This window comes from Pungitius pungitius, chromosome 1, assembly GCF_949316345.1.
Source record: "Pungitius pungitius chromosome 1, fPunPun2.1, whole genome shotgun sequence".
In the NCBI taxonomy this organism is placed as follows: Eukaryota; Metazoa; Chordata; class Actinopteri; order Perciformes; family Gasterosteidae; genus Pungitius; species Pungitius pungitius.
The window spans coordinates 22,261,083-22,278,334 of record NC_084900.1 but is presented as its reverse complement, the minus strand read 5'-3'; the positions used below and the strand labels follow the sequence as shown (position 1 = coordinate 22,278,334).

General features: G+C 46.5%; 2 protein-coding genes across 4 annotated transcripts in view; both read left to right on the top strand.

Annotated features, from left to right (window-relative positions):
• lamb2l (laminin, beta 2-like) overlaps positions 1–14,170 on the top strand; it is a 44,303-nt gene extending 30,133 nt beyond the window's left edge. For both annotated transcript variants that reach the window (XM_062563201.1, XM_037478444.2), the window contains exons 12-35: positions 115–227; positions 846–925; positions 1,010–1,166; positions 2,347–2,487; positions 2,861–3,022; positions 3,140–3,261; positions 4,439–4,559; positions 5,535–5,727; positions 5,832–5,975; positions 6,188–6,419; positions 6,508–6,671; positions 6,814–7,038; positions 7,312–7,526; positions 7,631–7,727; positions 9,744–10,116; positions 10,207–10,391; positions 11,041–11,288; positions 11,530–11,745; positions 11,843–11,987; positions 12,061–12,268; positions 12,470–12,611; positions 12,748–12,924; positions 13,016–13,181; positions 13,502–14,170. In XM_062563201.1, coding sequence (XP_062419185.1) covers positions 115–227; positions 846–925; positions 1,010–1,166; positions 2,347–2,487; positions 2,861–3,022; positions 3,140–3,261; positions 4,439–4,559; positions 5,535–5,727; positions 5,832–5,975; positions 6,188–6,419; positions 6,508–6,671; positions 6,814–7,038; positions 7,312–7,526; positions 7,631–7,727; positions 9,744–10,116; positions 10,207–10,391; positions 11,041–11,288; positions 11,530–11,745; positions 11,843–11,987; positions 12,061–12,268; positions 12,470–12,611; positions 12,748–12,924; positions 13,016–13,181; positions 13,502–13,638 — 4,163 coding nt within the window. In that variant the 3' untranslated portion in view covers positions 13,639–14,170. The remainder of the gene's footprint in view (positions 1–114; positions 228–845; positions 926–1,009; positions 1,167–2,346; positions 2,488–2,860; positions 3,023–3,139; positions 3,262–4,438; positions 4,560–5,534; positions 5,728–5,831; positions 5,976–6,187; positions 6,420–6,507; positions 6,672–6,813; positions 7,039–7,311; positions 7,527–7,630; positions 7,728–9,743; positions 10,117–10,206; positions 10,392–11,040; positions 11,289–11,529; positions 11,746–11,842; positions 11,988–12,060; positions 12,269–12,469; positions 12,612–12,747; positions 12,925–13,015; positions 13,182–13,501) is intronic.
• A 1,024-nt stretch (positions 14,171–15,194) lies between these two features.
• The window catches only part of lamb2 (laminin, beta 2 (laminin S)), a 36,389-nt gene continuing 34,331 nt past the window's right edge, over positions 15,195–17,252 (top strand). The window contains exons 1-2 of one of the 2 annotated variants that reach the window (XM_062563195.1): positions 15,195–15,346; positions 15,585–15,656. In XM_062563195.1, the coding sequence (XP_062419179.1) occupies positions 15,626–15,656 (31 nt within the window). In that variant the 5' untranslated portion in view covers positions 15,195–15,346; positions 15,585–15,625. Of the gene's footprint in view, positions 15,392–15,584; positions 15,657–17,252 lie in introns of both variants that reach the window. The other variant, XM_037478446.2, reaches the window with a different exon arrangement.

Here is a 17,252-nt window from a genome sequence, read left to right as displayed (position 1 = left end):
CGTGTGTTCATCTGCCACTGGAACGCTGACAACTAAACCACATGATCTGCAGCACGATCTGGAAGTAGCACGTTAGCCACTTCCTAATATATTTCGGTATGTGTGTCTCATCAGCCTGCAACTGTAACCCTCGCGGCATCATCATGATGGGGGCTCCATGCGACCAGATCAGTGGAGACTGCTCCTGCAAAAGATATGTCACCGGTCGCTACTGCAACCAGTGTCTGGTAAGTGACTGTTCTGCTTATAGCAATCTAGCAATAGCTACTCTCAGACCAAAAGATAATACAAGTTGATGTTAATTTGCTTTCCCAATTGTCACCAGACTTGACAGAGGGAGGCTGTTAAAGCATAGCATGCGTTCTGGTAGTTCAATAAATAAATAGTCCATATATGATAATCCCATAGTAAAGCATATTTTCTCAGTTAGTTAAGAACTAAGCAAAAATCAATGTTACCAGCTGTACACTGATCACACTGACTTGCATGCACACAAATGAAATAAAGAGGAACCAAATCAAGATTCAATGGACATGGATTAGATTTTCTGAGAAATTTGTCTGAGTAAGTTATTCCCTATTTAGACAAGATAATTAAATAATCACAATACCTCAATATATATTTCATCAGCATTGCGATTCTATTAAAAGAGGAAAATTGCTCATATCACATAGCTCTACAAAGCCAATGCTCAGTTTTAAAGGGGGATGTTTTCTCTTCATCAGCCAAGGGTTGCATATAAATATTTGGTGGCCTTGATAAAGGAGCAAATTACAATGTAACAACTATTTTATCTGTGCAATGCAGACAGTCTGTGAGTGTAACATTTATTTCCCTCCATGTAGCCTGAATACTGGGGGCTGAGTAATGACCTGGCTGGCTGCAGACCATGTGACTGCGACTTCGGTGGAGCCGTCAACAACAGGTATGGACCTTTTTTAAATCTATACCTCTAAATGCTTTTGAGTAGGGAGACGTGTTGTAAAATGTGCTCCGTCTGTCACTCCAGGTGCATAATGGAGAACGGCCAGTGTGACTGCAGAAGGCATCTGATTGGCCGACAGTGCTCAGAGGTCCAGCCTGGGTATTTCTGCGCACCGCTGGACTATTACAAATACGAGGCGGAAGACGCCACCGGACACTCCCCTGGTGACCCCGCTCTGCCGGTGAGCGCGCCACTGAGCAGCCTATTAGCATTACAAACAAATGCATCCAAAAAAATGTAGATAAGCTCCACTCTGGTGTCTAACTCAATCCAATCCTTAGGTATCCACCCGTTCATTTTTGCTAAATTGTTTTATTTTTTGCAACCATCAACAGATTCAAGATATTTTCAGTTCACACAAGCTTTTACAGCAGTTAGTTCAAAGTTTAACCACAGAATGGATATAACACTGAAGTCTCTTCCCTGCCCCCCCCCCCCCTCCATCCCAGGATCACTCCTCGACCACCCCACTCTTATGGATAACCCTCCAAACCCCCCCCCGTTCCCCCTCTTCCCCATTCAGTCATTCGGGCGAGCTCAGACTGTCCACTTGCACTTACATTGTTCAGGCTGCAGGAATGTGGGAGGAAAACAGGCAACTTCAGGATGTCATGAGAAGGAAAAGGCGCTGGGAGTGTTTGACATGGCAGGCTGTTGAGTGTTTAGCTGACTCGTACCAGGACGAATCCTCAAATCCTTTCTGTTTCTGTGCAGAATTCAAGCTCCATGGCTGAAGTGAACCATAAAAAACACCAGACGGTGGCACAGACACCAAACTGTCCAAACTCGTTACTGCCGCGCAGCGCACACTCGCTAACGAGCACGACACACACGCAGAGGAACACACTTTCAGCCTCGCCGTCTTTGTTGCCCGCCGTCACGCTCCGGAGAGTTTTAAACAGGGCGGCTCGTTGTGCGCTGTGTTGTTTTTCGCTTTGCAGAATGAGAATGCTGGGCAGGACGAACAAGTGATGCTGTTGAAAGGGTCGTCTCCTCTTCCCTTGTTTCGTCTCCTCTCCTGTTGTTTCGTCTCCTCCCCTATCCTCTCCTTTACTATCTTGTCATCTCTTATACTCTTGTTTCCTCTCCTCTCCGTGGCCTCTATTCTCTTCTCCTGTCGTCTCCTCTCCTCTCCTATCCTCTCCTGTTGACTCTTCACCTCGTCCCCTCGCCACTAATGTCATCTCCTTCTTCCTCCCCCCTCTCATCTCCTCTCCTATCCTCTCCCTTGACGTCTGCTTTTCTATCCTCGTGTGTACTATTCAACTGTATCTCAACTGTTTGATCTCGCCCATCCTCCTCTCCTCTTGTTTCATCTCTTCTCCCATCCTCTCCTCTCACACCTTCTCCTCTCCTCTCAGGGTAAAGTGCGTCCTCAGGCGGAGACTGACTGTGTTCAGCACCTGAGCAACCAGCTGAGGAGGCACCGCCGTCACCATCGCATCTCTAACTCGCAGCAGCATCGGGCAGCACTGAGACGGATCCGCCAGCTTCAACAGACGGTAGGAGATGATTCCTTTCATGGATTGACCAAAGAGGTCATTACAACGGGTTGTAAAGAATGTGCAGAAGTGTAAGTTGATAAAAGTTTTTGAAGTTACTGTAACTAAATATGTCAACTAGTCATACTTATACGTCGGTATTGTTGCTACAAATCAAAGCTGTGAGAGTGGAATTTGATAGTAAAATAGTCACGTGTGAATCAGAATATAGTTTCTTAACCTAGTTACACAAACTCTTTTTTTTATTGGAGGTTCAGGTTGAGAAATAAGTAATGTCTTGTTCAAACAAAACTTAATAATTCTACAGTAGGATTGAACTTCTATTTGCAGTAGAAAGTCTGCTGGCTAAAGGAACTAATTCTTTCTCTCTTAGCCGGATGTGAGGAGCGTTCACAGAGAGCACATCCCCAGCCACATGGTGACGTGGACCGGACCTGGATTCGCCCGCGTCAAAGACGGTGCCGGCCTGGTGCTGACCATCGACAACATCCCCTACGCCATGGAGTACGACATCATGATCCGCTACGAGCCGGAGGTGTGTGAGCATGTGGGCATCACCCCGACCTGCAAGCTTCATTAACATCTCTATTCTCCTAAAACAGTAACTTGAACTAAGCCCTGTGTGTGTGTGTGTGTGTCTGTTTGTGTGTAGTCCACAGAGGACTGGGAGGCCATAGTGAGCATTACATCTGTACAGCTGCCGTCCAGTCTCCGGTGTGGGAACCTTCTACCGACTGAACAGCTCTACACAGTGACTCTGCCTCACCAAAACAGGTATCAAAACCCCTACATAAACTAGTGTGTGTGTGTGTGTGTGTGTGTGTGTGAGCGAGATGGAAGAAGGGTTTGGGGAAGCAGCCCAGGCGTTGATAGAGTTAGCGTTGTTTCATTACTCAGGAAGAATTGCATCATGCTATTGTTGTCACTTGAACGTGCCGTGGCTCGTTCGAGTCGGGCCTGTATTTGTATTTGTTCCTATTGATGCAGCGATGGGAGGGCAAACATACCAGAAAGCCTGTGTAAGAATGTACGACAGCGATAATGAAGGGAAGGAGGCGCCTGGGTTTCCTGAAAGATTACAGCGGAGAACAATGAGACCTGTCAGAGACGGCCGTATATACAACCTCAAGCACCTGGTCTGGGTTTACAGAATTTTACAGAAATAAATCCTTTATGAGATTAACACTGAACCAGAATTGAATTTAAGATACCTCATAAATCCCTCTTAATTACCATGGAAATGTCCCACCTTGAACAGTAAGACCATTAAAAGCCCAAAATCTTGACTGGGCCTTATTTACGCCACGTCGATCTTTTGATGTGAAAAGCTTAATGCCCTGCTGAAATAGTCAACACATCAGACAGATTACTACAGATCCGATTAAGTGTTAACTATTCTCTAAAGTGTGGCAATTGAGGAAGCAAAAATAAGGATCCAGAACGAAAACAGCATTTCAGAGGCTGAACTGATCTGGAACTAAGAGGTCAGATCCGTCCCGGATGCTGTCTCAGCGGACCGTGGCGGGCCTTCCGTCCTCTTCTTTGGTTGGTCCATCAGCCAAAGCGAATTAGCCAAGTGAGCCCAAAAACCAGACAGAGGGGGCGGAGCCAGACGCAGGTAGAGGGTAGACAGGAAACCATCACCAACCCTCAACAGACGCCAAGTTAAAAGTCCACTTATGAATGTAATGTGTAAGTTTATTGTGGTTCTCTTACCAAACATATTAAATATTTCAGATAGGATTTTTGCCTCTGTATTTGCTTCATTTTAATTGCATTTCTTTGTTTGTTTGTGATACTTTTGTATCAACCAAAACTCAATAAATGCTGCCATGACCCACACTAGCGCACAATATCCAGTCGTCTTGCCTTCATAAGCCCAGTGATTACCCTGTACTTTGACCAGGACGAGTGCTGATGTACGCATTGAAGTGTTTTCCTGTTCATCCAGATACATCCAGATGCCCGGGCCGTTCTGTTTCGAGCCCAGTAATCGCTACGTGGTTGCGATCCGGTTCCAGCGCCACGGCGTCTCACACAGACACCTCACCGCCTTCATCCTCATCGACTCGGTGAGCTAACTGTCAGCCTGCCGTGCTCATCCTCCACCTCCAGGTCCGCCTGCAAGGCTGCTGGAGTCCTGGAATGTAACTAAGTGCATTTACTAGAGAACTACACTGAAGTACAAATAAGAGGCACCTGTACTTTATTTTTTCTACTACAATATGTCACTAATTACTTAAGTTATTCTTAATGCATACGAAACATACAGAGAGAGCTTAACCTACAGAATTCCCACCTGAGTTGGCTTGTCAATTATTGAAGAAAAAAAATAATTTATTAACTAATTTTAAGTAATTCTTCATTTGCTTCTGTTGTAACTATATAAGGTATTTGGTTTTGTGTTTTGATTGTGTTTTAATTGTGTAGGACCTTGTACTGTTAAAGGGTTTCCCTTTGCTCCCTGGACAATATGATCATCAGATGAATCTATAATAAACAGAATCTTTAGTTGCAGTCTCATGAAATACAACAAAAACAGTACAACCAACTACAGCAGCTTTATCCTGCTTTTACATAAATGTATGAGTCTTAATCTATACATGATGTGGTGAACTGTATAATATCATAACACAGGAGGATTCCTGTGCATTGTGTACTTTTACTTCTAGTACTATTCGTTCAATTTAGCAGGCCTTTTACTTGATACAGTGTAGTTTCAGATGACTCACTTAAGTAAAGGGATAGCATTAGTCTTTCTGACATCACCAAGTCTTTGGAGCACTGACTCACCTTTTATCTATAGAGCCGTCACTAATAGAAGAGCTGCAGAGCCAAACTGTATATCTTTATAAATGCTGCACACCACCAGGTTCCCCCCTAGTGGTGAGGTAATGCAAATGTTACAACACTTTTAAATACATTAACGGAATGTATTTGTAGATTTCATTTACCATAATTTCCCGTCAATATGAATCACATTTCTATAAAAGTGATATCCTATAACTAGAGTTTTTGCCTTTCCTCCTTTCCCCCCTCTTTAATAGCTGGTTCTGATCCCCAAATACACCGAGCTCCCCGGTCTCCAAGGTCCTGATCCGGAGGCGGAGCAGCGGCGGGAGGAGATGATTCGATACATGTGTCTGGATTCCTTCATGATCACACCGATGCCCGTCCTGGCGGAGATGTGCTCCAAACTCATCTGCAGTATTTCCTCCATCATTCACGACGGCGCTCTGCGTGAGTAGAAACACAATCATTGATGCGTTCGAACCCACTGACAATGTCAAAATCACAACGATGTTCTCTCTCTCTCTCTCGGTTGTTTGATCCGCGGCGTGCAGCCTGTCAGTGTGACCCTCAGGGCTCCATCAGCGGCGAGTGTGATAAGGTGGGAGGTCAGTGTCGCTGTAAGGCCAACGTGATGGGTCGCCGCTGTGACCAGTGTGCCCCGGGAACCTACGGCTTCGGAGTGAAGGGATGCACTGGTGAGTCTGCCCTCTGCTCAGCAAAGTCTGTCACATGACCTACGCCATTTATCCAAAAACCAGCTCCGTGGTGTAGGGGCCACGTTGACAGGGTTCATGTCCGTCCGCAAAGAGAAACTCCTCCTTGACCCAGTTCACTATATTCTCTCTTGCTGATTCCCAGCAATGGAAGAAACACTGAATAAACTCTTGACATGCCTCCTACTGTTCAGCCTGTGACTGCCACTCCGAGGGCTCATCGAGCCGCCAGTGTGACCCGGCTTCAGGCCAGTGCCAGTGCCGGCCGGGAGCCACTGGGCGCCAGTGCTCCGACTGCCAGCCAGGCCAGTGGGGCTTCCCCAGCTGCGGCCCCTGCCAGTGTAACGGCCACGCGGACATCTGTGACCCCCGCACCGGGGAGTGCAGGGACTGCAGGGACTACACAGCGGGACACTTGTGTGAACGGTAGGGGTCGCTCCGTGTCCGTCTTGACTTGACTCCGCCCCTCGCTGGGTTTCAGACTGACGATGAATGCCTCTCATATCCATCACAGTTGTGTGGATGGGTTCTTCGGGAACCCGGTGCTGGGTTCAGGCGAGCACTGTCGACCCTGCCCCTGTCCCGGTAACCCCGGCTCGGACCACTTCAACGCGGATTCCTGTCAAGCTGACCACACCTCCAACCAGATCATCTGCAACTGCAGACAAGGCTACACTGGTAAGCTAGAACTCCTCTGTAGGTCACCTGACCTTCACTGATGGAAAATGGTGGAAACTGCAATGAAATATTAAACACTTACTCTTCTCACATCAGTGAAAAGCATTCTTAACGCATGCTGATGAGCCCTTTTCTCCCCTAGGGCCTCGCTGTGACCAGTGTGCCCCTGGTCACTATGGTAACCCAGATCAACCTGGTGGGCAGTGCCTCCCGTGCAACTGCAACGGGAACATCGACACCCAGGATCCTGAGTCATGTGACCGCAGGACCGGCCAATGCCTCAAGTGCCAGTACCACACCGCTGGTCCGTCCTGTGACCATTGTCAACACGGTTACTATGGCAACGCTCTGAGCCACGACTGCAGACGTGAGTGATGTTACCATTACCCTCTTGTTTACACACACCCACACATTTTTCCACACACCTGGCCAATCGGATCGAACAATTATTTTAAGGCTGCTTTTTGCTGCCCCCTGCTGCTGCGCCTGCTTTCCTGTCAAGGAGAAGCAGATCTCTAACGGGCTGAATGTGTGGTCCTAGTGGCTGGCCACTCAAACGACAGGAGGGGTCCTGAAACACGCAGGCCAGATCAGAAAGAACTAAACAGTGTGCCATTTGTGACAAACTGTGTTCCTCTAGGCTGTACCTGTGTGACTGCCGGCACCGTCGGGTCCGCCTGCAGCGACGGACAGTGTCACTGTGACCGGCAGACCGGAGCCTGCACTTGCAGGGAAAACGTGTCTGGCCACAACTGCGACGAGTGTGCTGTGAACCACTGGAACTACGGCCAGGACCGAGGCTGTGAGCCCTGTGGCTGCGACCTTCAACACGCCGTGGGGAGTAGCTGCAACATGGCGAGTTCTCCGAAAGGCCCGAAAGGGATGCCACTTTGTTATATTCTCATTTCCTGATGTTTTTTGTATGTCTTTTTTAATTGTTCCCGGCCTGTCTTCCACAGTTCACAGGACACTGCCACTGTCAGACAGGCTTTGGAGGTAGACAGTGCACCGAGTGTGAGCAGTTCCACTGGGGAGACCCGCGGGAGCAGTGTCATGGTAGCTCCTCTCGTGACAACACTAGTGAATAATTACCACTTGTGACCAGGACATTGGCTCGCTGTACTTTACTTATGGGTCAAATTGTTCTATTCAGAACTGTAGCTATTTTATCAGTCAATTTCTTTAAATAAATGCAATACATGTATTATAATTATTTTCCCTATTTAGCTTATTTTCTCATTGCAACGCTCCTTTCTTCCTCTAGTGCTCTGCTTCCTGCCTGCAGCTTGTTATAAAGAGTACTTTTCATCCAATCAGATTCAGCCTTTGAGGCGTGAGGTCCTCTAGGTAGCTTTGCATATCACAGTACATGGGGACAATATTGTGTTTACACAGAACACATTTAATGTCCAAAGTGACTTACAATAAGTTAATTTCAATCACAGGGATACAAACTCAGTAGAACAAGAAAGTGCAATTTCATCAAATAAGCAGATTTATAACTTGTTATAGATAAGAGCCATTATAAGTACAATAAAAGTGCAACAATTTGTTAGTATTTTTAGTCAAGGTGAGTCTTTCGTTTGTGGCGGAAAATGTGAAGGCTCTCTGTGGTCCTGATGTCATCAGAGAGCTCGTTCCATCATTTAGGAGCCAGGATAGAAAATCAGGACAGTCATGATCTTGTCGAGCGTTTTACTCTCAGTGAGGGAGGAACAAGCAGCTTGGCAGATAACGGGCGTTATAATGAGATTATTAAGTTATTCAACTTTAATAATGTAACCGATACACGCACCCTTGTTTTATTTATTATACAGGGATATCAGATTTTTGTATCTGCATTCTATCTGTATTAGTATTTTTACGTTTTAATCTAATCTATTTGTGTGAGTTGTGGATTTTATTGAGGAGTTTATTTTTGCATTTTTTATTATTTGTTGCCTGCCGTATTTGAATTAGACGCTGTCCTGAGGTGCGTCTAATAATTATCTGAAGGTGCGTTGCATCTCCTCTTTAAATGCCTGATGTGGCAGGTGGGTGGGGAAGCACTCACAAGGTGGTGCAGTAATGAGAGAGGTAAACCGGCAGGAGTTTTATCTCTATGTATTTTAAACGCTTTTTGATTTAGAGTTTGAAATCCGCTTGCTATTTGGCTTTTAAACTGGTAAGTGCTTCGTTATCGCAACGATTTTAACTACTGGCTGTAATTCCTATTTTACACAGGAAAATGGGCAAAGTCAAATGAACACTATTGGAATTCATTTTAACAAGTGAAGTTAAATGGACTCTGTGAGATTCAATTATAACTCGAAGCTGGTGTTTAAATTGTCCCAATCTTGTCAGTGTTAAATCAACACTCAACGAAGTGTTAACAATTTAAGTGTCAAAATAAATCTGCTCATTGTTGAATACAACGTCATTTAGCTGATGCTTTTATCAAAAGCAACTTATGTCGCATTTTTAACAGGTGGAGTTTACATTTTAGGCCAGGGATCGATTCAGTGTTAGGTGTATTGCTCAGGGACACTTTGACATGGAACATGGGTAAGCCAGGGTTAGAACCAACAACCTTGTGGTTCCTGGCGCACCGTCACCAATCCATGCGCCATATTACATGGAGTTAAACCTGATTCCATGAAGTGTGACACTCTACAGTTGCATTTCAATCTATCAAAGAGTTAATTTAACTCTATTAAGTGTTGCAAATGAATCTGATCTTGACACTGGATAATGACTCCAACTATTTTCTGTAAAATTGACTCTGTAAGAGTTGAATCTTTTTGCAGTGTGATTTCAACTCTGCACTTCAACACTTTTGCCTAACACCGGAAAATGAACTCTAAGGCTTTTGCTGTGTACCTCTCACCCATGCCAGCCCACGTTGGAGTCCCCTTTTATCTTGTGTTAAGGTTACAGTGAGGCGGCACATAAGGCCATGGCAGAAAAGGCCGGCCCGCCAGTGGTAGCAACTTAAGTCTTCATTCCATTTACCCCATAAATGATAGAATAGATTCATTGGACCTTCTGACCATTTAGCTTCTCCATGCTCTGTCTTCCTTCCCTCCCACTCAGAGTGTAACTGCCACCCACTGGGCTCGGAGATGGCACAGTGCGACCGCTTAACGGGGGCGTGCGAGTGCAGGGAGGGCGCGGCGGGCCAACGCTGCGACGAATGCGCTCGCGGCTTCACCGGCGACTTCCCCAGCTGTGTCCAGTGTCACCCGTGCTTCCAGCTTTGGGACGATGCAGTGTGCCAGATTAAACGGGACCTGGAACACATCCAGTACACGGCGCAGAAGATCCTGGAGAGCGGGGTCATGCCGGAAATCGGGGACACGCGGATCAGAGAGCTGGAAATGAAGCTGCTGGAAGTGCAGGACCTCATCAGCTCTGAGGACAGCGACAGGATCCACCAGCTGATCGGACAGAGCATCGATGACCTCAGGTGATGTCACACAGGGTCGAATGTTCCTTGAGGAGGGTCGGGATGATTTGTGGGTATTAAACAGAATGTCCTGCTCTGTGCGCCTTCCAGGGCTGAGATCGCCCTGACCGACGGGCGTCTGATGGGCGTCGCCCGAGAGATCAATTCAACCGCAGAAGAAGAAAGTGAACTGAGACGCACACTGAGCCACCTGGAGCGAGAGCTGAGGGACGTCAACGCATCTGTGGCTCACAAACAGCGCGTGCTGGATGACTACCTCGCCTCAGGGTTCGCAGGTACCAAACGCCCTCTAGAGAATGAAGCTTTACAAAATATCAGATATGTGTGTGTGTAAACAAAGCAAAAGCTAAGCTGACACAAATCTATGGAAACTCCTGGAACGAAACAGCTTTTTGATTCCTCTAAAACAAATGTTATTGTGTTTAGAAACATCACAATCATGGCTTGATCACGTCACAACCATAACAAGTTACAATGTCATAAATTCATCCAGGTTGAATGTAATGTATTTTTATAAAATTCAATGGAATCAATATATCCAACATGGTTCCAAGCGCCCACAAGGGTTAAGCCAACCGAACCTCTGCGTTTCAGCTCCTGGTTCAACTAACGGTGTCATTTTGAAGATTGTTTCAAAGAAAAGCTTTTGGCAGCTTTTTTTTGTTAAATGTGATCATGGTGCACGACAGCCTCGTGTGGCCAAATTAAATATTACAACAGTCACCTGATCTTAAGTCACACACACACAACGGAAAAATAATTAACATTTTTTTCTCTCCCTTCCGTGAAAACATCACTACTACAAACATAAAGAAGACAAAAAGTTGCACCTGGAAATTTAAAGAACGCCATTGAAAATCTGTGAAACAATGTGAAAGCTTAGATATTCTCCATTAAAGTGCACCCGTCCCTGCTTCCTGACAGATCAGTTTGAGAAAGTGAAGCAGTACTACGAGGAGTCACTGACGGCAGAGGACAAATGCAACGCTTCAGTGTCGGGTCCTCTTAGCCCCGTGGGACAGTCGAAAAGAAGCCGCGCCGTCACCGAGGACCTGCTGAACGCCACCAGAGACAACTTCCTGCGGGCTCTGGCTGCTCAGAACAAATCGCTTAGCGAGCTGCAGCAGAAGGCCATGGACCTGGATAAGAAGGTCCATCACCTCAGCCATAAGGTAGGACGCGCCGACGGTCTCCTCCCTTCTCTACTTTTTCTACTTTGTTATTCTTAAGAAGGATTGTATTATTAAGTATATAGGAAAATTATAGTTCTTTAGGGTATCTGTTGTTAAACATTTTTTGTTACGCCTCATGATTTATGATCAGGAAATATTTTTTTTTGTTGATATATTAACTTGATATTTCTGAAATCTATGGCGACAAAAGTTACATATGAGTGACAATCCCTCCCTCCAGGTGTGTGGGGGTCACAGCAATGCCAGTGTCAACGGCAGTTGCCCACACAGCACGTGCGGTGGCGCCGGTTGCCGCGACCATCTGGGCAATCACGTGTGTGGGGGAGACAAATGCAACGGGACTGTGAGCACCTCCGTCAGAGCACTGACTCTCGCCGGGGACGCCACCGACCGCGTGAACGCTGCCAACGAGGAGCTGCAGGGCGTGGCCAGAAAGGTCACTTTTACTGAATGGAAGGAAGACTATAAAGTACAGCATAGAGCCGCTCTGTTAACATCTGGGTGTGTCCCCCCCCCCTCCCCCACGTGTGCAGCTCCAGGATATCGCCACTCTGGCGCAGGATGTGAAGAACAAGGCGATGAACACGCTGGAGAAAGCGCAGAAGAAGAAGGACCAATTTGAGAACAACAACAAGAAGCTCAAGGATTTCATCAAGAAAATCCGAGACTTCCTGACGGGTACGTGGATGTTATAACTGGCGGTGGCAGAAAGGATTTTCCGGTGTGTCATGTGTCATTTCATCTCTCTCAGAGGAGGGAGCGGATCCAGAGAGCATAGAGAAGGTGGCTCTGCAGGTGTTGGCGATCACCCTCCCGGCCAACAAGACCACTCTGGATGAAATGGTCATGAAGATAAAGGACAGCCTCTCCAACCTCACCGACGTCGAGGGGATCGTCAACCAAACGGCGCAGCACATCAGCAAAGCCAAGGAGCTGCTCGCCGAAGCTGAAGAAGCCAAGTGAGAAAAAACGCTGCTTTGTTCAAATGTATTATTAAGGCGACATTCGACATAAACCATCCTGATTCAAGATTGCTTGCTTTGTTGTCTGACAGGATCGTTTCGTTCACTGTTACGTCCCCCGTCCAATTACAACATACTCATTACTGAGGACTGTATGAACCTCCTGTCGTGAGTCTGATCTGTGGTGGGTTTCCACAGGAGCCGAGCAGAAGGCGTGAAAGACGCAGCCAATAGTACCAAGCAGGCGCTGGATGAGTCCGAGAAGGCCATCAAGAAAGCGACAGATGTCCTGACGGAGGCCCAGGACAATCTGAACAGCACCAGGAACGCCACGATCGAGGTAAGGCCCCGCGTTCGTTGTCTTGTTCACACCCCCCGGGCCCCCCGCCACTTCCCCGTCTGGGCTTGAGGCTCTGTATTTTAAGTGCTTTTGTCTCTTCCCAATCTATTTCCCCAACCTCTCTCGCCATCTCTAGGTGGATAAGAGGCTGACGCAGCTGGAGGATAAGCAGAACGATGTCATGATGCGTTTAAACAACCTGACCTCGGAGGTGGAAGCTCTCCGGAACAAGACGGAGCAGAACCGACAGATGGCAAAGGAGGCCAAAGACCTGGCTAGCAACGCCACGCGAGTAGCGTACTCGCTGGAGCAGGTGAGCATGTTGTTCTTTTGTTGAAGGAAAACAAAAAAGTCCTGCTTTGTTGTACCAATGCATCAATGATTATTCATGGCGTCTCTCACAGAGCCTGAACGACACGGAGGAACGGTACCGGGAGCTGCAGATGAAGGTGGACTCTCTGGGTGGGGAGTCTGGGGGTTTAAACAGCATCAACAGCAAGGTCAAGGACATCAAGAAGGAGGCAGAAGACCTCTTAAGCAAAGCCAGCCAAGGGATAGAACAACTCGGGAGTGAGTACACAAAGCCGCTTGAGCCACGTTCTGGACTCATCGTTGCAAATTGGTTGATAAGGAAACAGGAAACAACCTGTGACACTGCCCTGCTGTAGAAAGCATCATCATTTATTGGGAATATAGCCTGGTGCTGTGGAGGCAGCTTTTGCATCATGTGTTTTGTTGGCGCTGTATCTATGCTCACAGCAATCTGCAGCTTAATGCGTTTGCATTCTCACAAAGAAATGCTTTCACACTCATTTTCCGAAAAGCTCAAGGTACTTGACGTTCCCCGCCGATACTCGCTGACCACTGTCTCCCTCTCTGTGCGTTTGCAGAATTGGAGAAGAAGTTCAAGAGTAACGAGGAGCGGATGGAGAAGCAGCGCATGGAGCTGGACCAGCTGAAGGACAACGCCACTGTGGTGCGGGACGAGATCCGGGCTCAAGTGCAGAAGTACAGCAACTGTGATTGAGGATCGGAAAGGTTCCCTGCTTCACCATTTGCTGCCGTAGTCCAGAGAGGAGCCTCTTGACCGGGGCAGTGAAAACTACATCACCCATTAGAAGAAAATGCTGCTCTAATGCTCTATCCGTCACAGAAAGGCCTTCCTCTGTCCATGAACTGCACCACGTTTTGACTGTCAACACTGTCCCATGTGACTTTGTCTACTTAAGCTATTACAACAACAGAATGAGAGTATTTACATAGTCCACCATAACTGATATAATGAATAATAAACTGAAGAAATATATCAGAATGTTATAATAAACGTGTTTATTTTGACCAAAGGTGCTTTAATGATTGTGTGTTTTTGCTGTAACTTGAACACATTTGTATGGTATTTTTAATATAACGTTCCTATTGGGAGACATTTGGGAAAGTTGAAATGTGTGTTTTTTTATTACAAAAGAAACTCCTTATAATTATAAATGCATATTATTCTTAAAGCAAAATAATTAATTCCAAGCTGCGCCGATGGAGACAAATAAAGGTGATAACTTTTATGTAAAGACATCACGTGTCTTGTTTTGTGTGATAACGTGTGCGCACGTTACGAGTTCCCAATCTGCCACTCATTTGTTAGTGCGTCACTTCCGTTCTCTGCCGGGAGGGGGCGCCGCTGCCCTGGCCTGCCACCTTCCCGCCCATCAACACGGGCCCTTTGATCAGCGCAGGTGTAAACCAATGACGCTAATGACAACAGCTTCATGACTGCGGGAGCTCATAAGAACACCGAATAGAACAGGACCACCATTAATGGTAAGAGTTTCACAATTAAAGCGTGGTGGTCTGTGCGCGGCCACGAGCTACTCGCAATCAAAGGGAATCTAATCCATGCGGCGGGGAGCGCGCATTCCTTTCTGCTCGCAGACACTGATGGGCTCGCGGGAAAACATGTATAGGAATCAGCTTCTCGCATTTTTATATTTGTTTAATTTGACAAAATATCAATAAAGAGATGGAATACAAAGCATTCTATTGTACATTGTCCATATAACAACTTTTTATTTGAAAGACTCATGAATGATTCAAAGAAAAATACAAGTTGTAGATACTGGACACTTCCCTCTGGTCTCTGTCGAAGGTGCAACTCACTAAAGTGTCCTCAAGGTAGTCGGTTGTGGTTCGTCGAAAACAAACAAAATGAACCATTTGGCCCCTAAAAATAATCAAGCTCCACCAAAAGGTGGAACAATTGATCTACTTCATAAATATGAATGTTACATCACTTCTGCTACTGACATTCCATTGTCTTTGTGCTCACACCTAATGACTTGATTTTTACCCAACAGGAGTTTTCATCGGGTTAATCCAGACATATTGATTGGATTGCACTTGTGCAGCAAATACTAGAGGCTCGTTATTATTATTATTAGTAGTACTAGTATTATATCTGTGTGGATAGGCAAACAAGCCACAACAACAACCAAAAAAAAACCTACAGATTCTACAGCGATATTAGCATCATCCGGCTCTAATTCGCGGGATTCGAATTGACGTCCAGCTCGCGCACTCCTCCCCCTCCAGCTCTGAGGTCCAGCCCGGGGTTTCCAGCACACAGCCGATGTCTCCTCAGCTCTGCCTCAGCCTCGCATCCGTCCGGCTACTCCGCAGCAAGTGGACCGACAGAGGAACCTGAGACCGGACCCGAACCGGGCGCAAACCTCTGGAACAGCAGAGTGAGGGTAGCTGCCTACGGAGGAGGTCATTCGAACGACACGCGGGTGAGCTGGACACGTCTAGCTTTAAGAAGAGAGTGTGTGGTCGATGTAATGAATCTGTAGCAGAGGACCGGACTATAAACAGTGTGGACTCTTCAGCAGACAAGTCACAACCAAATGTCATTTCAAGACTTTCTTCTGCGATAGCAAAGAACATTTTTTCTTCTTCATCAATGTATTTATCTTCTCTGTGCAGTTTGTTTTCTTCCGGCTCTGAGAGGTGTCCCGTGTGGAGAGATGCACGCGCCGCTGCTGACGCTCTTCTGCGGTGAGTTACCATTTAAAGTCGCTCCATCTTAACAGATGCTCACAAGTGGTTCACTGAGCTGAACACTGTGTCCAGGTCAGTGGGCAGGTTTAACCACTCAGGTGATTCCACTCCAGTACATGTCAGTGATCTGAAGAGCATAAGGATGTTTCACACCCGGATAAGAGGTTACTTTGGTTCTGTGAGAGTAACATGTGTGATGTGATGTGGCTCAGGGGACAGAATAAACTATTCACCTCTAACACCCAGCGTAATCTTCATCAAATCCAACATTGTCCTGTCCAAAACTGGTCCATATATTTAACTTTTCTAATAGGAAGGAAAAAAAGTGTTATATTCCGAAGTGGATGCCAAAAGAACACCTCGTTAATTTGAGTAAGTTCATTACGTTGTCTTTTGGTTGGCAGGGTTATTCAGTGGAGTTTGCCAGGTTGCCCTTGGCAACCGTTTGAATAAATATGCAGCAATTGCCTGGCGTTTTTTTTTAAACATTTAAAATATACCGACTTCAGACATTGAAACAAAGATAACATGCATGTCACAACAGGCACATATTATTATTATTTTAGTCACGTTACTGATTTTCACATATTTGTCTCAGATCCTCTTGGGACACACAGAACCACCTGAACACAGTACTGGCGAGAAAAAAGCAACATCTCAGGATTAAAAGCAGAAACCTGAACGTGGTGGATGTGAGACTGGGGGAAGCGTGCGGCCCCTGCTCAGAGATAAGATAGCTGATGTCTCTTTTTTTAGGGCCCCGAGGTGCCCTGATGGCCTCTGGGGTCGTCCCTGTGTCTCGGTCTCGCCCTGTGGGTGGTGTCGCTCTGTTTATGGTCCTCCTAAAACAGCCCAGCTGAATCCGCAAATAGAAGACACCCACTCCACACCTACCTCCTGCGCCACTGTTTGAGAGCCCTCTGGATGCGTGCCGCGCGTTTTGTGCCGGTGCGTGTGTGTCTGTGTCTGTGTGTGCGTGTGTGTGTGTGTGTGTGTGTGTGTGAGAGAGAGAGAGAGAGAGACGCTGTGTCATGAACCAATTGAAACAAAACACTATCGGTATGTGGCGTTTTCATCTCATTTAAAGCCACAAAATGACACCGGGAAAGGTCTAAAAAGCTGTGTCAACGCCTGCACTACCCCAAAGCAAATTGTGCTCAATACTAACAGTTAGCTCAAGATTTATCTGAGTAATGAGCATCAATAAAAAGCCTCCCAAGGCTTTGTTCCCTACGGCCGAAGACAATGGGCTCATTGCTCCTGTTAAAGTCTATTAGTGCCTGCTGTTGCCACCTGGGGTCTCCCCTCATGTCACACTATCAGTGAGCACAAGTGCTGCCCTTTGCAACAGCTTTCCCACTGTTTTTAGCAACGCTTTCCTCCATAGATCCAGATGAAAGACATTGTCGAACATGTACACACTCAAAAGCCTTTGAAAAACTGCTGCTTTTGCCTCCAGTGATACTCCCACATGAACTGCTTTTTCTGTCAAAGTTAGGACATGAAGGGGGGATTTTAAATGGGTATTTGCGCAGCACTCGGTTTGAAGTAAGCAGGGCTGAGAGGACTAATAAGAGAACCATGTCGCGGGAT